At 45.9% G+C, this 19,734-nt stretch overlaps 1 protein-coding gene across 1 annotated transcript in view; it reads right to left on the bottom strand.

The window, feature by feature from the left end:
* Positions 1-19,734, bottom strand: part of TYW1 (tRNA-yW synthesizing protein 1 homolog) — a 111,233-nt gene that overhangs the window by 23,953 nt on the left and 67,546 nt on the right. The window contains exon 14 of the mRNA XM_009276393.2: positions 6,175-6,285. Coding sequence (XP_009274668.2) covers positions 6,175-6,285 — 111 coding nt within the window. The remainder of the gene's footprint in view (positions 1-6,174; positions 6,286-19,734) is intronic.

The following is a 19,734-nucleotide window of genomic DNA, read 5'->3' as shown; positions in this document are numbered from 1 at the left end:
CCCACGCACAGCCCCATGCAGCCCCGCCACTGGCCACCTTGGACCATCCATACCTCATGTCTTATCCATGGGATATGCCGGCGGGCTGTTGCACCCATGCCTCGCAGATAGGAGAGAATAGCAAGTGGTCAGTGGTTTTTTTGTTTGGATTTATTTTATAGCAGGCACTAAGACAGATTTTTAACTTTCCCTTCTCTTCATCTAAATGCAGACCGGAATGGCAGCAAGACTCTGAATAGCTTTTTGACAGGTGGGGGCAATCACCCCTTGCTGCGTGCAATTAAAAACTCGTTAAAGCAGAGTTCGTTTTCCTCATTATTTTAAGCACTTAAATAATCTTTACTGTTTAATATGACAAGACTGAGCAGACTGGGACAGATACTTCCCTCCGGTCCTTCCTTCCAGACATTAACTTGCTCATTTTAATTTTGTAGCAAAGCTTCAGACACCAAGAGCAGGAGCTGCAGTCCCAGAACACCGTCCTTAACTCTGCCAGACACCGAGCCCATCCACCAACACAAGCTCAGCGCGAGGGTGCCGTGCTGGAGCCAGAGCTGCAGAACAATCATCAGGGACAAGTGCTTTCAAGTGGCTGAAAACTGATTTCACGAAGGTTTGAGGAAATTCTGTGCAGTGGAACGACTCATCTCCGCTCTTCCCAAGTCCTGCCCTCAGACAGCACCATGGTATGAACAGCCCTTGAACAAAGGACAAGCCAGGCAGGCTTGCTTTTTTTTTTTTTCTCTCCTTTCTTAAATTGAAACAGATGGAGAGAAGCAGCAAGGCTTTGCTCGGGCAGGAAGCTACGCTGCTACCGAGAGCTGCAAGATGAAGCTTCACTTTAGCAAATAAAGACCGCTGCCCCAGGGACGTTGTTCCACTTGCGGCTCTGACCAGATCTCCCTCACCATTGCAGAAGCAGCTCTGAAACGCAAAGCCACGTTTGCAAGGCTGAGCACTTTACGTGCATGCTTGCATATGTACAACCTTAAAGCTACTGACAGTGCGGAGCGGATGCGTGGACACAGCCACGAGTAAACATGGAAGTGTGCCCAGCGGCTCCGAGATCTGTCTGCAGTGACCACAGGTCCAGACTGGGATTCTGTGCGCTCATCTGGTCTTGCACTAACGTGACCCTGCAGCACACTCCACTCGCATACGTCTGAATGAGTTTTTTAGGACCCACTTACGTTTCGCTTCAAAATCCTTTTGCCCCTTTGGTTTAAGAAGGAATACAAGTGGCAAAATACTGTATGTCACCACAAGCCTCTGGCTTCTAAAACAAAAAGAGGGTAACATTGCAAAAAGATGAGTTGCACATTCTAGATCTTAAATGTAACAATCAACTTTGTACAACTGTGACAGTGACATTATGGCATTAAAACAGACTCAGGCAATAAATAAAATTGATGTGTATTTAATAACCACATGACTGATTCTTCCTTTACTTGGGTTTTACACAAGGGTAATCAAGGCTAATTTCTATTGGCTTAAATAAGAGAATAGGGTCCCACAGAGCTACATCGCTGTAAGATACTCATGTAAATGAGAACAAGTTTTAAGCTCTGCAAGAATCTAAATCTCTATCCACTCCACCCCGTGAGCCTCTCTGGAGCGACAGGGGATTAGCTACATTCATTTTAAATTAACGTCATTTATCTCAAGTATTTAACCAGGAAATCCCACTGAGATGAGCCTCATTTTCTGGCAGATGCTTTGCAGTATACCTTGTAATATTCTTTTGTTTATTTGCTTTGAGCAGGACCTGGTCTTTGCCTTTTTAACCTATCACACTGGGGTTTTGGGGAAAAAAAAAAAATGCTAAGCCTTATCCACATGCCAAATAGATTCTTCAATATGCTTCAAAGGAACACAAGAAGTTACTTCGAATCAAAAATATCAATTCTTTTGGGGAAAATTCCCAGGTCAAATGCTGTGTGAACACCACAACTGCTGGGGCCGCACTAAAGGCCAGTTACACGCTGGCAGGAGTTTTTGTCCAAGTGCAGATCAATACATAGAGTGCACGAAAGGCAACACCGACAGCAATAACGAGTGCTAGATTTGAACACACCTCAACCCTACCTGTCTTCCTTTGGGTCAGAATTTAACTCCCGACTTTATGTACTATTGTACCAAGCATCTCTTTGAATGCTGTGGGATTGTATCTATGTGGTCACTCTGCTTACGTACACTTTGCCTGCACAATCGCAAACTCCCAGGCTTTGGGGGGGGGGTATGATGCAGCCCCTCTTCTGCTGTTCTCCTTTGCTGAGAAGGAGACCTGCTCACCTTTTATTCCAGAGCAGTCAAACATCGCAGGGATAGAGACCCCAGCTCTTTGCTTCACCCTGCAGGTGCACAGGCAGAAGCAACAAAGCACCTTGAAGCGTTCTCGACTCCAGTTTGCCCAACAGCACAGCTCAGGTGCCTCTGAAACCGCTGCAGCAGCCATCTGCACCAGTGACCCTGCCGTAAGAGAAGGCTGACCTCATGGGTAGGGTGTTGGCCAAGAGCTTTGCAAGCCAGGATTAATGAAGATCGGATGAAAACAAGCTGTCTGCAGAGCGCACAGCTGAACGCAAAGGAGGGTAACCTACTAATTTCGTTAGGTCAGACCACGGGGTAAGGGTCTGAGTGCAGGCACAGCAGCAACACGAACACCTCCAGCAGCACGGGGGGCACACCACCCCACCAGCAATCAATCGACACTTCAGAGAAGGACAGCCAAGTAAGGAAGCTGTCCTTAAGATGACATCCCCTCTGTCAGCCTTGCCTGTTGGTACTTGGCTGGACTCTCACACTGCCCCACAGCAACTCTACTCGTTGTTCATCAGCCACTCCAGAACACGCCGTTTACTCCTGGCCAAGAAAAGGGAAAAACTAGTTCCACGCTTGAGGTGAGAAACCATGTAATCCCCTCGCAGTTCAAAGTCGCAGAGACAGTGCAGCAAGAGGAGAAAGCCACTGCGCCTCCCTATCGAGCCAAATCTTCCGCACTTTACAAACGCTGCTGTTTAGTGGGAACTGGCAGATGAAACTATGTGAAACAAATAAGGCGAGTGACTGGGCTAATACAATATTTCGTGTGAGCTACTTGCTCTCTGCAGAGCACCAAGTGCCCACCATCTAGAACGTTACACTTGCTCCAAAGAGGCAAGGAAGAAAGGCAACTTTGTTAAAAAACCCCCTTATTCTCATAAAAACATATCATATAAAAATCCGTGAGCAAGACCTTTTGTCCAACTTAGGATCTATTTAAACACAACCTAGTGTCAAGCAAATCCCCCGCTCCAGGGAAGCCATCACAAAGTTTTGTGACTTTTAAACGCAATGGAGATGCCATTTAAACCCCAAACGTTGTGCCAGCACAGAGTTGCACCATTTGTTTCAGACGGCGATTAACATCAGTCCAGCTCCTGCTGCGAATGGGTGCTCCAGCAATGCTGCTCGCAACGGCGTGCTTCATGCTTCAACTATATGAACCCTGCTTTCCTGTCTTCAAAATTAAGAAAACGGGACAGCGCAGCTCTATTTAAAAGCTCAATTAAATGGAAAAAAATGGAGACTATTTCAGAGCCTGCTGGTGAACGAGGTGGAGCAGCGCCCTGACAATTCATTTCTGCTGCTGAAGCTGAAAAGGAATTAGTGTGTTTTCTTGTACTCAGCTGCTTGCTTCTGTCTTGCAGGGCTTAGCTGCTGTCAGACTTGCGGTATGGTTTTGAGAGCTTTGGAGAATCGTCCTCCCTCCACTAGACTGGAAATGAAGAACTAACTGTAGAAGACGTTTTTTGGACTTTGAGTATACAGATCGCAATGAAGTTGTGAAACGCTGTACTGTGGTTTTTAATGAGCTGTGACCAGGGAAGGGAAGACTTTCCCCATCGCTCCCAGCTGAAGTACAGCAACTAGCAGAGACAAGGGAGAGACAGATGCTGCATCCTTTGAAAAGGCTTGAACATGAGTTTCCCTGTGTCCCTGACCAATGTGCTCTTGGGATTGGAAAGACAAAGAGACTTTCCACATGCCAACTACAGAGTGCTTTTGTGGCCATAGTATAGGCACAATGCTAAAGCATTCATGGAAGAAGAAACTGAGGCATGAGATGTTCTGTCCCTTAGCTTGAAGGCACCATGATCTGACAACGATCAGCACCCTGGTAGACACTTCTGTCCTCCAGCACTTGCAGAACTTCACTTACCTGCTGGAATATTGCTGAAAAAGTGACATTTAGATCAAAGCATCCCACTTGCAAATTTAATTAAGTAACATTAAACAGCATACACCGTTTTTTTTTAAAAACAAAACAACAAAACCAAACCTGCAAACTTGCACTCATACCAGTCTACAAAAAGACCCAAACCACCCAACAGCATGTGGCCAGCAGGTGCCAGGTGCACCCCTCTGCCTTCGTTGTCCTGCACCCCCTTGAGCCCCCTTTGCAGCTGGTGTTGGCAGGTACACGAGTGACGCTGAACCCCCAGCTACACTACTGTGCTACGTGGTTTTGGGGAATGTCACGCAGCCCCTCTCTGCCTCAGTTCATACTTCTGCAAACAGGGCAAAGTGTTCAATAAATATCCCTTTCTCAGAGAAAGTCCTTGCTGGCTGAGATCTGAAAAGCACTTTGAAGCACTTGGAGTGCAACAATGACATTTTCCATTGAAGCAGTCTGGGCAGGAGCCCGTCCCAGCTAGAAGAGTGTCAGGAGTACATCTACGACCACCTTGGGAATATCTCTGTGACCACCTCTTTTCCCACCTATTTCCTTGGCAGTGCAAGGCATAATTTTGCCAGGGAAGAGCAGCTGGGAGAGCTGAGCTCCACGCCCCTGGGAAACCACGACTGCAAGGCTGAATCCTTCCCCAGGCAAAGGGAACAGCAGCCCTCTGCCTTGGAGGAGACAGACGTTCGCCCCGGAGAGCGCTCAGGGGAATCTGTGCTCAGAAACATTGATTAACTTACACCTGACTCATTTTGCCAATTAAGTCGCTACACATGACAGAGCAGTCTAAGTAGCACGTACGCTGACAGCCTCATACTCCACGCTGGCGTGGACACTCATCTCCGCCCTCCTTGCACACTGGAAGAAGGGATCTTGTACTACTGCAGTACAGGCTGCAGTAAGAGATTCAGGAGATGCAAGGTGGGAAGGGCCCCATAGAAGCACTCCTCCTGCTAGGTTTTACCTGAGGAATATAAAACGGTCTGATACACATTGTAAAACTGAGGCTTTTTCCCCAAACCATGCTCAAAATCTTATTTTGTATTAAGCTATCAACTTCAGCAGCACGTTCAGAGAGAGAGAGAGAGACCTCTCAGAATAATATCAAAACCTTTGGGTTTTGTTTAATAAGGAAATTGCAGCAAACTCCAGTTTTTTTCTTCAAAGCAGCAGTAAATAAAGGTTAAAAAAAGAAAAGAGAGAAAGAAAAGAGAGAAGAAGGAAAGAGAAAGTCCAGAAGTAATACAGCTGCAGAAATACAGACCTGAGGTAAACAAGCTGCTCTGCAGGGGAGTTGCTGGATGAAAATGCTGATAGTGATTTTTTACAGAACACTTTGTAATGTGCCTTTTTTACGTTCTTTATATATTAAATTGATTAATCCCAAGATAAAGCACCTCCTGCCCTGCTGTATCTCACGTGCTCCTGTTGTTAGCTCTTCCAGTTCCAGGGGGTAATATTTCCCCGTTTTGCACAGCCTGACAAATACCGCATCAGTAAACCAGACATCATCACCTTTTCCCCCGGCAGAATTCAAGGCCAGGATGGGAAGAAGAAAACCACAAACTACCAGCTTGTCCCAGAATATTTTGTTTAAAATGTTGGTTGACATAAAAGAAGGACTATCTATTTATCAGTCTCTGCTTTCATGAGAAATACAAAAAGACCAGAGGGTTATGATTCCGTTGGGCAGAAATTGATGCTGGCTGGTACAAAGCTTGTCTTGCGTAACAATGAAGACAGCTCCAAATGCACACATAAAATGTTAGCAACCTGGCTGCCTAACTTTAAAAGCAAGAGATACGTTCCTTATGCATCACTGAAATCTTTGGAAGAATTGCATTTACTCGTATAAGTTTAAGACCAGGGCGGGGGGTATGGGAAATGGGGAGGAAAAAAGTAAAATACTGATGGGAAAAAAAAAAATAAAATAGCTCCGTGCAGCTCACCTTGACCTCGATGAAGTCTGGTTTACCGAGGGATATCAGGTCAGCATACGCTTTGAGTTCATCCACATTCCAAGCCTTCACCAGTGTCAGCCTATAAACAGTGCGCTGTTGCTGAAATAAAGGAAAAACTACATTAGCAACACATTCTGACACAGGGAGGATGTTCCAGCCTTCCACACAGCTTCAAACAGAAAAAAAAATAAAAATCATTAGTTTATTCCAAGAACCCAGGGGCTGAAACTAACCAGACCCAAACCAGGAGCCACCTCACTTGTGGCTCAAGAAAGCTACTTGCAGCATCTGTGAGCTGAGCCACCTTTCACTGTACAAAGGCTTATCTTCCCTCTATATATCCCAGGCACTTTGTTTTTACAGGAGCTTTAACTTAATGGGAAAATAACCAGGAAGTTTCTCTCTGATTTGCTTCCCCAGCATAAAAATCTCACCATCAGTTGCTACACAGGTATTTTATTTCCTCCAGCTGGATCATCTGGCATTGGTGGCTTTTGGACAGGACGAACAAGAATAGACAGACCATTGTCTGCCCCTGTCTGTGAACTCTTCCAGCACATTAGGTACAATACCACAGACAAAAGGCTCTCCCGTGATCAGTTATGCAGAACATTTTATTGGAAGCACAAAGTGACAATTAAAATCACAACCGGGAAACACTGAAAATACCCTGCTTATGACCTAGCCTCATCAAAAGCGTGGTGCAAACCATTAGGAAAAACACAGTAGTCGTTAGCGCTGCAGCTACAAGAGCAGCATCCACCCCTCATTGCCCTCTGCAGCAGGGCAGCTGGATTTCTGCCTGGCAGCACCCCTGCACAGACCTGTCCTCTCCATCCCGCTGCTGAGCGCCGCAGCTCCTCATCACACCAGTGCCTCTCAAGATGCCCAGACCTGACTTACTTCTGTGCACAGTGGCAGACAGCACTCTGAGAACTTCTTTCCTTGGAGTTATTCTGATTTTCCCTCTAAGGGCTGCTCACCAAAGAAGTTACTGGCGACAAAAGGACTTCTACTATCAATATAAGCACTGGGCCATGGAACAAATCCAGTCTCACCGCCTACATCTGCTTGTTTCCATCTTTCCTCTCTCCTTCCCTTCGTCTTCCACTAATGTTTTATTTCACTTATCTCTGGAATTTATTTATAGAGCAATCTTCCAGCAAAATGGTTTTTTGAATCAACTCATTTTCCTTCCTTGGCACACTGTAGACTGTAAAACGTGACAAAAGCACCAGTTTAGCTAGAACAAAAGAGCACCGTAACAAATACACAGCAACCCAAGACTCCACAGCTGGGGCCAGGCTGTATCCCAGGGCTGGGACTTCATGGCGCAGCAAGGGCTGGAATCAAGTTCTCCGGCTCCAGAAAGTCCAGGCTTAGACTCAGATTGAGTTAAGATATTCTCCCTCACCTATTACCCATGACATGCCCGTGGCGCAAGGTGACCTGAACTTCAGTGCCGTGCGTGGGAAGCATGCACACTGTTCCGTTTATTATATTTTTCAACCCAGAAGGATAAGCTAATAAGGAGATCTGCTACTGAACAGAACTTCCCATCACTAAACCTCAGACCGTTTCCCACTGCGATAACCTCTGACAGCACCCACTGGCCAGGGGCAAGGCAGGGATGGATCCCAGGACCCTGAGTTCCAGTCCAAGGCTATTAAAAAGTTCATGCTGTTACCCCTCCCCAGATAAAACCGGTAATTCCCAGTACCAATCCCCAATCTAGCCACATTTTACTTCTTCAGAGCCTCTGACCTACATGCCACATAAGTGACTTTTGCCCTCTGTATAAAAATCAAAACATCACTTACCTAAAACACATTTCTACGTTTTCCACAGTGAAAAAAATTTCGTCTCTACACCAGTTTGCTATGGAAATATTCCAGATTGTTTGCTAACAAATAACTAGAGGACAAACAAATAAAAAACAGGCGCATCATCTTCTTCCCGCTAACATCTGAACAGAGCAAGGGGCAGGTCTTTAGGGTACATACGTACAGAGATCTAAACCCAATGCAGGCCGAAGTGTCCCCATGCACTCACTGCCTGTTGCCCGTCATCTTGGGAACCCAAAGCACCAGGTAAACCTGCAAAATTCTCTGGAGGATAAACACGAGCAAGGATTCGATCCCTACAAGGAGTCAGTGTTTTGAGAAAATAAATTAGAGGTGGAGCTTCTTTTAAAAAAGTCTGTGGAGGGTAACTTTAAAAAGAATTATTGAGAGAATGATTACTGAAGGCCAAATATTACAGGAATTAAAATATCTGGCCTCTGCTTTACATGTAGCTTACAAGCACATCCTTAAGAACAAGATACTGCAGCTCTTATGATTTGAATGAATTGGCAAAAGAAAGGTTCAGGCCAAGACACAACAGGCAAGTATGCAATCAACAGTTAATTATTAAAGAGAAAAACAATGGAGGAACTAATACAAAAAATAAACGCATCATTTGCCATGTAACAGGGAAAGAAGAAGCCAGAAGGAAAATACCTAACAAGAGGAAAAACTCTGATACGCGCACGCCTGTCAGTCGTCTGACGTGATTAGACACCCAATTAATCAAGAAATGTCTCCCCAAAGGTCAGCTCACAGTGGTAAACAAAGGCAGGCAGCTTCAAGGCAACAGTAAATAAAATCACGTTTTTAACACCAGCCCCTACCAAAGGCTGCTGATCCAGACCCCGTTCTCAGACTGGGAGGTCGGGTGCCCAGTGCAATCATCGGAGCGGGGAGTCCACCATGAAGTGAAGCCTTTAGGGGTGTCTTTTTCTGGAAGGATGGTTTTGGGCTAAAATTAAGAGCAGATTTCTGGACGTCTCTGTCATGCATAGAAAACAGCTTGGCAATGAGCACACAGGGAGTGGGACAGCGCATCCTGTTAAACCCAGCACAAGCAGCGTCGCCACTGCTGGCTGAATACTCTGCAGCAGCGGAGGATATAAAAAAGGAAAAAAAAGAACCTTCACAGGGAGAAATAAAACCCAGGAAATCCATTTGTGGGATGAAAGTCTTAGAAAACCCACTTGATCTTCAGACAGCAGATACTTGCTATTTGGGGAACTTGAACACGACATACAGATAATGGGAGACTGGACCAGGCAGACACTGGTCCCAAGTGCTGGAATTAAGGGTAGTGAATGGTATCAATAGATGTATGGAAAGCTCCTACAGACTAATGAAAAATATTTATACCTAGCCCAAGCGTGAAGTGGCTCGACTAGAGCTTTGCACGTCACCTCTGCTGAGCAGCGAGGGCAAGATCTTTAGGTAACTGAAGCGCTGGCAGTTCAGGAGGGCATCTGCTACCGCGGAGGACGCACGTGTGACAAGTGTCATTTACAGTACTGCCACATTGCTTGGAGCAAGCTTAGAAAACGCCACCAAGCGTTCTCCCAACGTTCAGTTCCTTTACAAGATCTCCAAAAGGACAAAAAACATTTTCTAAAGGCTGGAAAGGACCACTCGCAGCAATTAAAAAAAAAAAAAAAAAATAGCATCTTGGCAGCAAAAATTGAAGTCAACTGATTGGAGGGAGATGACTCTGGGATTGCCACGCTGTGACTTCAGAGGACCACTCTATTTTTTCTGGGGGGGTCACACTGGTTCACCCCTCCATCGCTGCTGGCAGAAGAATGTGCCAAACACATCTGCCCCCCGTAGGAGACCACACTGGAGGGGACTGCCTGCAGCTCACGTTTCTTGCCAAAACATAGTGGAAGCAATATATTTTTAAAAACTCCAAGTCTATTCTATTAAAAATGGATGAAATCAAATTGCAAAAGATTAACATACACGATTATTAAAGAAGAAATAAATACACACTTGGTTCTTAATTGCCAATCCTCAGCCCTGCACTTACGGCCATCGCCGGGACTTTCCTCCCTGGGACAGCTCTCCAGCAGGCAGCACGGAGGAAGGTTTCTTGCTTGCTCTTACACGTGTGGCTCAATCCTCTTGCGGACACAGAAGACGGGTCCCCTGGGGTTCATAAACATAGGACTGACCCTACGGAGCCCTACCTCCTCCTGGGATCACAGGCACAGCCTCCAGCACTTACCGACTTTTTATACGCTCCTGGGTGTTTCCCAAATCATCCCTGCAACTGCCAGAGCAGATGGGGAAGGTTCAGGGAAGGCCACAAATTACGGACAGCAACTGGAGGAGCTGCCCTGCTTCCCAGTGGCTGCCACCAACACAAAGGGAGGTTGCGACGTGAAAGCTGGTGGTGGCTGTGATGTGGAAAGGTGGCACACAGCCACCAACAGCTGCTGCTGGCTCGGGGCAGGGGGACATGCACACAGACATGACCAAAACCCAACTGGACCAGCAAAAATTCTGCAAAGATGCAAACGTTTGCAAAAAATGTAATTTTGGCAGAGGACATCCATGTGCAATGACCACCATCAAGCAGTCTGCCAGCCCTCCTTCCCACTTCCTCTGGTGTTTGAAGTCCAGTCACTTGTCACCTTGCAAGCCAGGGTGAGCGGGGACACCCTCTGCCCTGCACCTCTGTGCCTGCAAGCGCTGGGACCATCTCACTTCTTCCCTCTCTAATCTGTTTAGATTTGGTTTTTTAGGGGCTAATCCCTAATCACTCTCCGTGCTTTGTTCTTGTAACTCTAACAGTTTGTTCTCTCTCCCACTTTGGAACTGGGCTGAGGCATGCACGCCTTTTTCCTGCGAAAAAAGTATTTATTTTACACTCATTCTGCAGAGGGACTAAACATAAAATGCCACCAAAAAATGGTTCGAAGCTCAGGCTGAACGCACGAGGAGTGCTGGCAGAGCTGAGTAAATGCAATAGTGCAAGAACAGTTTGGCGGAGAGGATGAAACCTTATCAGTTTACTTTTATCACAACATTTTCTAACGTACACTAAGTACAACGCTTCAGCGAGCGTTTCTTCTTACAGCAATGAACGCCTGCATGAAGGGAGGGGTTTTCTCCTGTTTAAATCTCATTTTTGATACTCTCCAATAGACTTCTAAAATTATCTAGGATGTATAGCTTTAAAGTTCAAGTACTACATAAAACTAAAATGGCTACAAGCACATTAAAAGAGCTTTTCCCCCCATAGGCAGCACTAACTGACAAGTAATAACTGCCGTCTGTATTATCCATCACTTCAATAACTGAACTATCACAAAAACTGTATTAACTAATCACAACCAGTGGTGAAAGAAGCAGGTAAAGAAATTAAAATACTGCCAAAGGGATACAGAAAAAAGGTAGAAAAATCAGAAGTTAATATTGCAACTGGAGAAACCTCTTTCCAGAGGGCAGCATCTCTCAAGCGTTGTCTGAGCAGAGAGAAAAGCCACTTTTAAAAGAGTGGTAGAAGGGACGGATCAAAATGGCTAAGGGCCTAATACCACAAAACGTTATATACAAGTAATCCTTACAGACTGCACGCAGTACAAATACACAATCCTGTTTTATTAATGTATTATTTGTATTTGGTCGTACAATAGGGCCCCAGGAGATCCTCTTATAAGCACTGAAAAACAAGAAATAAGAGCTTAAGCCCTGAGAATTTAATGATCTAAACCATCAGGATATAAAACCAGACTGCAATGCTTTACACCCCGCGTTTCCAGGAAAAGCAACCATTATTTCACTTCAGACAGCCATCAGAATAACATTAGTGGAAAAGAAAAAGTTAATACGACAACGAGCCTTTCGAACAGGTGAAAGTTGAGGGCGCAGAACCGCATCTATTTTGTGCCAAAAAGCTCTTTATGCAAACGATCAGCCTCCCAGGAAGGGGCAGTTCCGGGGCCCAGCAGGACCGTGCGTGCCCACGGGGTGGCAAAGGGAAATAAGAGATGGGAAAGAAAACAAGAGAATACACCCTTGCGAATAAATACCTGGTGGGGGGAGTAAAGCAGATGGAGCCAGACTCTTCCCAGCAATGCCCAGGGAAAGGACAAGACACAATGGGCACAGGCTGAGGCACACAAAATTGCCTTTTTAAATGAAATTTCTACAGGGAGGGTGACTGAACACCAGAAGGGGTTGCCTGGAGAGGTTGAGGAGTCTCCATGTTTGGAGATACTCAGCACTCAACCCACCGAGCTGATCCTGCTTTGAGCAGGAAGGTTGGACTAGACAGTCTCCAGAGATGCCCTCCCACCTCGACAGCTCCCATCCCGCCCATCTAGGAGTTGCAGATTTTTCTCAAGTGCCTTTCAGGAGAAGAAGCAAGGGCAGCATACAGACCACCTCCATGATGAAGGATAACAAGCAGCAGCTTTTAGTCAATGTTCCCTTAGATCGGGTGAGCATCGGCACAAAACAACAATTTGGGAGGGCAACAGACAGCACACGCTGCAGCCAAGCAGCCTAATTACAGCTGGAGCAGGAGCCCTAGCGCCCATCAGGTTATAATCAAGGGAGATTAAATAACCAGCAATTCAGACCTCAATGAAGAGCTGGGAGCACAGACAGGACAGTTGAGTATGCTGAAGCAAATCTATTCAAGGCTGGGAAAGTCAGAATAACTTTTAAAGTAATACTATGAAAAACATGGAGTTCATCACAGCAGTTGTATGGCACGATGCCTGCAGGTCTGCATGGAAAGCAGGATGCATCCTCGCTCCAACGCGACCCTCTGCTCTGAGCACCGAGTATGCTTATCCAGCCGGGGCAAAAGGAGAGCATTCAGCAGCAATCTTCAGCCTTTTCCTGACTGAGATCACGGCTGAAGAGCATGCTCTACAAAGAGCTGACCGCAGAAACAGAATAACTGACTATTAAAAGGTTATTACTTTTTCAGTTGTGAACACTCAAAAGCCAGATGAAGCCTCTTTGGCCGCACTCCAGGCCCAACCGGTCTCCTCACAGGGCCACAGCAGAACGTTGCGCTGGACTTCTCGATGCTTCTGCTCCAATCTGCAGCCAAGCGGTGGAAGAGAGGTCATCTCTGTCTCCGCAAGGTACAGGAAACTGCTGCATGGCTGCAGGTCACAGCGCGTTCGCCATGCAGCCGGGAAGGCTAAGGATGGAGGAGTCAGGCCCTGCCGAAGATCTCAGCAGCCTCCCAAGAGGTTAAAGTAGCATCACTGCTGGCTTCCTCCAGGCACCCACGTGTGCTCTGTGCCCCAGGGAGCAGCATCCCTGGAGGACCACCAGGGTCCGTTTCTGCCAGGAAATCCCCTCTCAAAGCTCAGGGGTCAGCAGTGCTTTTACTCTTGCCCTTGGTATATCAGTCGACTCAGGAGGAGATGCTACTCTGACAGAGCACATCATCCTAACAGCGACGAGCACAGGTCACAACGCAAGCACAAAGCCCATCCTTAAGAGCTGCCAAAAGAGCACCAGGAAGGGCCTGTGCTGCTGCTTAAGGACAATCAGCACTGGGTTCTGCAAGGCCTTCGCATGGAAGATGTTCCTTCAGGCTAGTGCACAGCGCTCGGGAGCAAAGGGACAATGTGTTTCTGAAGTTCATCAGAATGGGGCAGGATCGCAACTTTCTATGATTCTATCCAGGGGAGGTTTAGATTGGATGTAAGGAAAAATTTCTTTACTGAAAGAGTGGTTAAACATTGGAACAGGCTGCCCAGGGAAGTGGTGGAGTCCCCATCCCTGGAGGTATTTAAAAGATGTGTAGATGAGGCACTTAGGGACATGGTTTAGTGGGCATGGGGGTGTTGGGTTGACGGTTGGACTCGATGATCTTAGAGGTCTTTTCCAACCTCAATGATTCTATGATTCTAACTCTCAACCCACAATCTCAGGAATAAAAGGCAGTTAATGGGAGGCTTTTTTGTCCCACAACAGGACACTGAGCACAGGGGTAGAAACTGAGCAGTTTTATACAAATACCCCTCGACTTCCCAAACCTTTGCTCAGGTTATCACAGCAGACTTCTCTAAAATACAGCACATGTAGTTTCTTTGGGATTGTATGTGGTAGTTGATCATTAAAGGCACTTTAATACAGAGTATTGTCTAAGAAATATCTTAAAAGAAGGAAAAAACACCAGGAACCACTTTGGCACATACCACACTATGACTTGTTCCCCCAAGTCTGTAAAATCTTACTCTTCAGAGGACACAAACCACATCAGTGTTGGCAGCATGCTCAAGAAAGATGTTGCCCTTTCTCTCTCATTGCATTCTGAAAACTACATAGCAACTGTCACCCTTTTATAATGGGGTCTCAAAAATGCAAGTCAACAGGGGCCAGCTCCGCCTTCTGTTCCCCAAACACTTGAGGACAAAGTAGACTTGAGGACAAAGGAAAGAAAAACCAACCTTTGGAAAAGCAGTATTTTCCCTGCAGGCAACTCTTGCTAAAAATCTTTCCAAGCTACCCCAAAAAGCATTACATCCCTTGAATGCCAGAGCAGGGCACAAGGAGAAAAAATAAACTGAACAGGGTAAGAGAGGGAATACTTATTATAAAAAAAAAAAAATTCATTAACTGGATCCGAGATCCTGGTCTCTCGCTCAGCAGAGACCAAAATTTTTGTCTCAAGAGTGTCTCATGCCCTGGTCCCAGCAACAGCAGTGCCTCGTGGCCAGAGCTCAAAGTCACGATCGGGGCCAGAAGACGGGGATGCAGCTCCTTTCCTCCGTCCTCTGTAGGGTGGCCAAGACTCAGGTGAACCCATGGATGAGTCGCCAGGCTGCTGCACGCTTGCACCCCTCCAGCAGCTCACGTCGAAACACAATGCCAGGTGCTGTGGCAGCTCCGCAGCCCAGCTCGGAGAGCAGCGGGGCAACCCCCCAGCTGCCCCAGCTATGCCAAGCCCGGTGCGAAGCCCAGCCCTCGGAGCAGCACGCAGCAGCACTGATGCTTCTGCCCGTTTCCAAGGGGGCTACATTTTCCTTTGAAACCATCCGAAAATTTTCCTAGTCCTATAACATTTGCAAATGAGCATTTTCTGTATGCGCATATTTTTCCCATGGCCAAATCTCAAAGCCAAACCACTGAACACACCTCAGACCAAACCCGAGCCCGTGAGGTGACACTGCCCTCCCGGCATCCACTGGCCCAGATGTTAAAATAAAGGATTCACGTGTCAGTTTGACAAAGTGCTCCCTTCTTACTTCAATAACCAAGAGGGATTTGGGGCTGCTTTTTTTTTTTTTTGGTATCATTTCTTTTTAATTCCCTCCTCCTCAACATTCATCTTTTTGTAGATCAAATATAATTATTCTTCATAGAACATCCCAGGTCTAATCTCAGGAGGAAGAGGGAGGGGTGAACACGTCAACCGTGCTGTAAAGAGCAGTTTGCTGGATTGACGGATTGATACAAGTTCGGCTGGGGCAAGGGAGCATCTCCTTTCTCCAGCCGGGGCAGGGAGGCGTCGGGAGCAGGACTGCACCTCATGGGACTGCAGAAGGCTGGGAGAAAGGGCAAAGAGTAGACAAACCACCTGCTGCAAACCACACGCTGAGGTCCTACGAGACCCTTACCTTGGATCGTGTCACTTGAACTTGCTCTTTTGATAAAGCAGAGTAACACTGTCCTATTGTTTGGAAATAAACACAACAAAACTCAGATTTCTACTCACTAGCTTAAAGCCAGATATTCTGAGCACTCATATACCTTCCTTAGATAAAATGATTTTATTGCTAGAAAATGACATTTCATTCACAGACGACAACATAAATCTGTATTTTGCAGCTAATGAAACTCAAGTAACAAAACCAATATTGTCAATAGAAACACTGCTTTGCTTAAATGGAAAAAGCTCTCCTGGGGCAGAAGAAATTATGGTGCAGACTCTAAACAGAAATTGCTCTCTCTTTCACACAACTTCACAGATCCTTTACAGGTACTAGATGAAGAACAGGAAGCCACTTCAAAAGCTAGCTTCTTAAGTTTCATTAATATTTCTTATTCCCTTCAACGAAAGGCTCGACTTGCAAACTGACTTCATGACACATTTTCAGAGCTTCCCAGCTGGCAAGGACCCGCTCTGATCATGATAGAAAACAGCCTAAAAACTGAAATGCACGTGCAATCCCGCAGCCTGGCGCAGCGCTGCTGCTCTTGGCAGGCTCCTTGCTCTCGCGTGGCGGCAGCAGGCAAGCTGCCCTTTCCGAGCGACAGCCCCTGCAAAGGGAGAAGCCGTCCTCTCCAAAGACTCAATTCGATTCCCTCGTTCAGGTTATGCAACGCCTTACTAAGTGAGCGAGTCCTGAATAAAGATATCAAAGCAATTTTCACACTTGGAAATTACTTGTCACAGGGATGCAATCAGAAAAAAAGCCCTGCAGCCAAGTGTCTATTCACCATATTCAATAACACGCATCTTTATGCATAAAACCCCACAAAGGATAAAAGATCCAAAACACAGCAAAAGGAAGTCTCAAATGCTAACACACCCCAAATTTCACAGCTTTCCAAACCCTTCTAGTTCAGCCTGGAGACAGAGTCTCTGTAAGACGACTGGAGATCACCTCTGCCTCTCCCGAATCCAGCACTGCTGAGGCTCCAGGCTCCCAGAAGCTCTGCAGATGAGCTGTGGCACCCATCACGCTCCAGGAGATATCATCAGGGAAAGACTCAGTGCCCTTGAAAGGATGGCAGATTAATCTATTCTTTTGGCAACCAGGACCCTCCCCTTAAATAAAGGGCTCATCACTTCATTCGGGCTCACCTCTCACTACACAACCAGCCCCCAACACAGGCACTGGAGAGATGACATCCTCCTAAAAGTCACATTGCAAACACCTGAAAGCATTCTGCTGGGCAGATTTGCACAGCAGAGGAATTTTTTCCCCTTCAAAGATTAACTCAGCACAGAGCACAAAAGTTTTCAGCTTCCTTTCTTCAGGTTAATACAGTCATTAAAGCAAAAAACCTGAATAGGTTATGCTGCGTAGGTATCTACTAGAAACATACATTGTTCAAGCACTTGCTATTAATACACCAGTTTAAAGCAAGTTGAGGCTTTGTCTTCATTGCTAAAAAAGGTGTGTATTACCATAGGATAATTAACACATTAGCTACTCTGCTGTAAAACCAGAGCAAAGCTCAGAACTTTGATTTTACTGCTAGAAAAAGTGAGAGCGCTCAACCCCAGCATTTACCTGCAGATCAGCACCGAAGCCCTCGGTCTTTGCCCAGGATCTTACAGCACGACAGTTGTCCCCATGTCATCCCCAGGACCGAGGAGAAAAATCAACCTCATCACCACCACCCTCTTTTTAAAGCAGCAAGCAAAGATCCTGCATGGGCTCCACCTCAATATTCAAGGTCTAATGCCAAAGAAACTAGGGTGTAAGGTGGTTTTTTAAAAAAAAAAAAAAAGTTTAAAACTTTTTAAAATATCCCCACAAACCTGGTACTATCTTTTCATGCAAAAGCCATTCCTGCTCTTTGCAAGAGAATCAGGTAACAAAACCAATTACAAGGTGCGTGCATCTAAATGATGAGGGACTGGTCCTACATCTCATTTTGACACCTGGATCCAAAGTCAGTCCCCATAGACAAAGGCCAAAGAACAAAGCAGATTGTTAATCTTTCAGTTTTAATATACTTGTGTAAGAAACAAAAAATTGTCTCAATAAAGTATTATTATTCTGAGGTGCCAAGTCTGAAAGCCATACGAAATTTCTTATTCTTCTAGAGCCTTGAAAATGAGATGAAAACCTGTCATTAATAGTAATAACAAAAACATGGAAGTTGGACTTTGGGTTTGCACCAGGTTTTTTAGAGACACAAATCAGTCAACATAACTGTTCTCGTCTCATACAAAATTGGTTTGTATTGACCAGCTTTGAAATTCTGCCTCGAAATAAAAAGACAATCCTGGAGTGAGACAAGCACATCAGCACTAATTCCCAAGACAGAAATTTAAACCAGAAAAGCCCCTCAGCCTGTGAGCAGTCCTGCTGATGTATGGAGCACAAGAATAAGCGATCCAGACTGGAAACCAAGGAGAAAATAAATCAAATCTCATTATCTTACCTTCCTAAACCAGCATCCTAAGCCACATTCCCCTCCATAATCATTCTTCCTGTACTCGCCACCTATTGCTTGTAATCTACTTTATTGCTTCACACTTCAGTAGAAATTAATCAGTTTATTTAAAAATCTCTAGAAATAAAGTACAGCAACAGCTTTGTTCTGAGCCCTAAAAACGTTTTTCTTAAGTAAATCCAGAACCATGACTGCTCCTTATCCATTTTCCATGGACTCGTTTTTAATTCACTTACTCTTGTAAATCAGCATCAACAATATTCCAGTGAGTATTGATTTCTTTTCAATATTTCTAGGGCATTTTCAAGGAATTATCATGTAAAATTTATACCGAGGGAAAAAAGTGCAATGCAACATAACTTAAAATAGAAGAATAGCATTAAAACGGATCATATCAAGTCATCAGCAAAAACACACTTCAAGCTTGCTGTTAAACAGACCACACAGCCTGACGATATTTCATTTCCTGGGGAAATAGAGTATGTTTAACACCAAACAGCCAGAAAAAGCATTAGCACGAGCCTGGGTAGCGCTCCCACCAAGCCCTGTGCCAAGGAGTTGTTACAAGCAAAGACGGGCTCAAATCTGAGCAGAAAGTGAACTCATGGGCAATAACGAAAAAGCCCTTTCACCAGGATAAAAGCCTTCAGCAATGCTCCAAGTTTGTGCCCGGGTCCCACTGACTTTGAAAGGACTTAAACCAGAAGCTTGACAGGGGATGCTCTTGTGAAGGCTTCCAAATATAGGCAAGATCAGGACCTTTTCCACACGGGCGTCTTCCAATTAAGCATGGCAGCAGTCCCAGGGGTCAGAGCAGCAGCTGCCACAGCAGCAGGGACCTGCCACGCCGGCACCAAGTGACAAGCACTTTGTCCAGCTCCGGCTGCCGCTCTTCAACACAAAGCGAGGACGAGCACAGGAGCTCGGCCAGCAGCTGACCTGCTCGGCCCCATCCCATCTGCAAAGCAGCCCCTTCGCCAAAGAGCTGCAAAATCCAGGAGGATCACTGACTTGCTTTGATCTGACCACAAAAATGATTTCTATTTAAGCTGAGCAGGCACCTCCACTTTTGTCCAGACCAGCACTTTGCGTGCAAGGTAACAGGATGGGGTAGACATACTTGTGTCTGGTCACGTGTGGGGAAGAGAAGAGGCATTCAGATCCAGTCCTTCGATGGGGAAAAGCTGAAATCACCCTCTGGGACCTCCTACAGACTCCTTTTGTTTCACGTTCCCCAAAAGAGGCACATGTCCCAGCTACAGCTCCGTGCTGTCGCGTCCCTATAGCTCCATGACCTGGTGCCTCGGGCTTGGCTGCTTGGCCAAAGATGAGGGCAGCCTGTGGTACCTGGTGTGGTGGTCCTGGAGAGGCACCATGTCAAACGTCTCACTCGATAGTGTACAATTGTAACCCTGGCAGTGCAAGGAGTCAAGAGAAGGACAATATTAAACACAAATTACAGACAAGGAGGGGAGCCCCAAGGAGGGGGACAAGGAGGAAAGTTTGGTTTGAACAGTGATGTGCAAAATATCTAACACACAGATTGGGGAACTTAAAAACTTGAATGGCATTCATTGGGGGGGGGGGGGAGAAAATG

Source organism: Aptenodytes forsteri, unplaced genomic scaffold (genome assembly GCF_000699145.1).
Source record: "Aptenodytes forsteri isolate BGI_AS27 unplaced genomic scaffold, ASM69914v1 Scaffold209, whole genome shotgun sequence".
Taxonomy (NCBI): Eukaryota; Metazoa; Chordata; class Aves; order Sphenisciformes; family Spheniscidae; genus Aptenodytes; species Aptenodytes forsteri.
The sequence above is the reverse complement of the archived record's forward strand: the minus strand, read 5'-3'. Positions and strand labels throughout refer to the sequence as shown.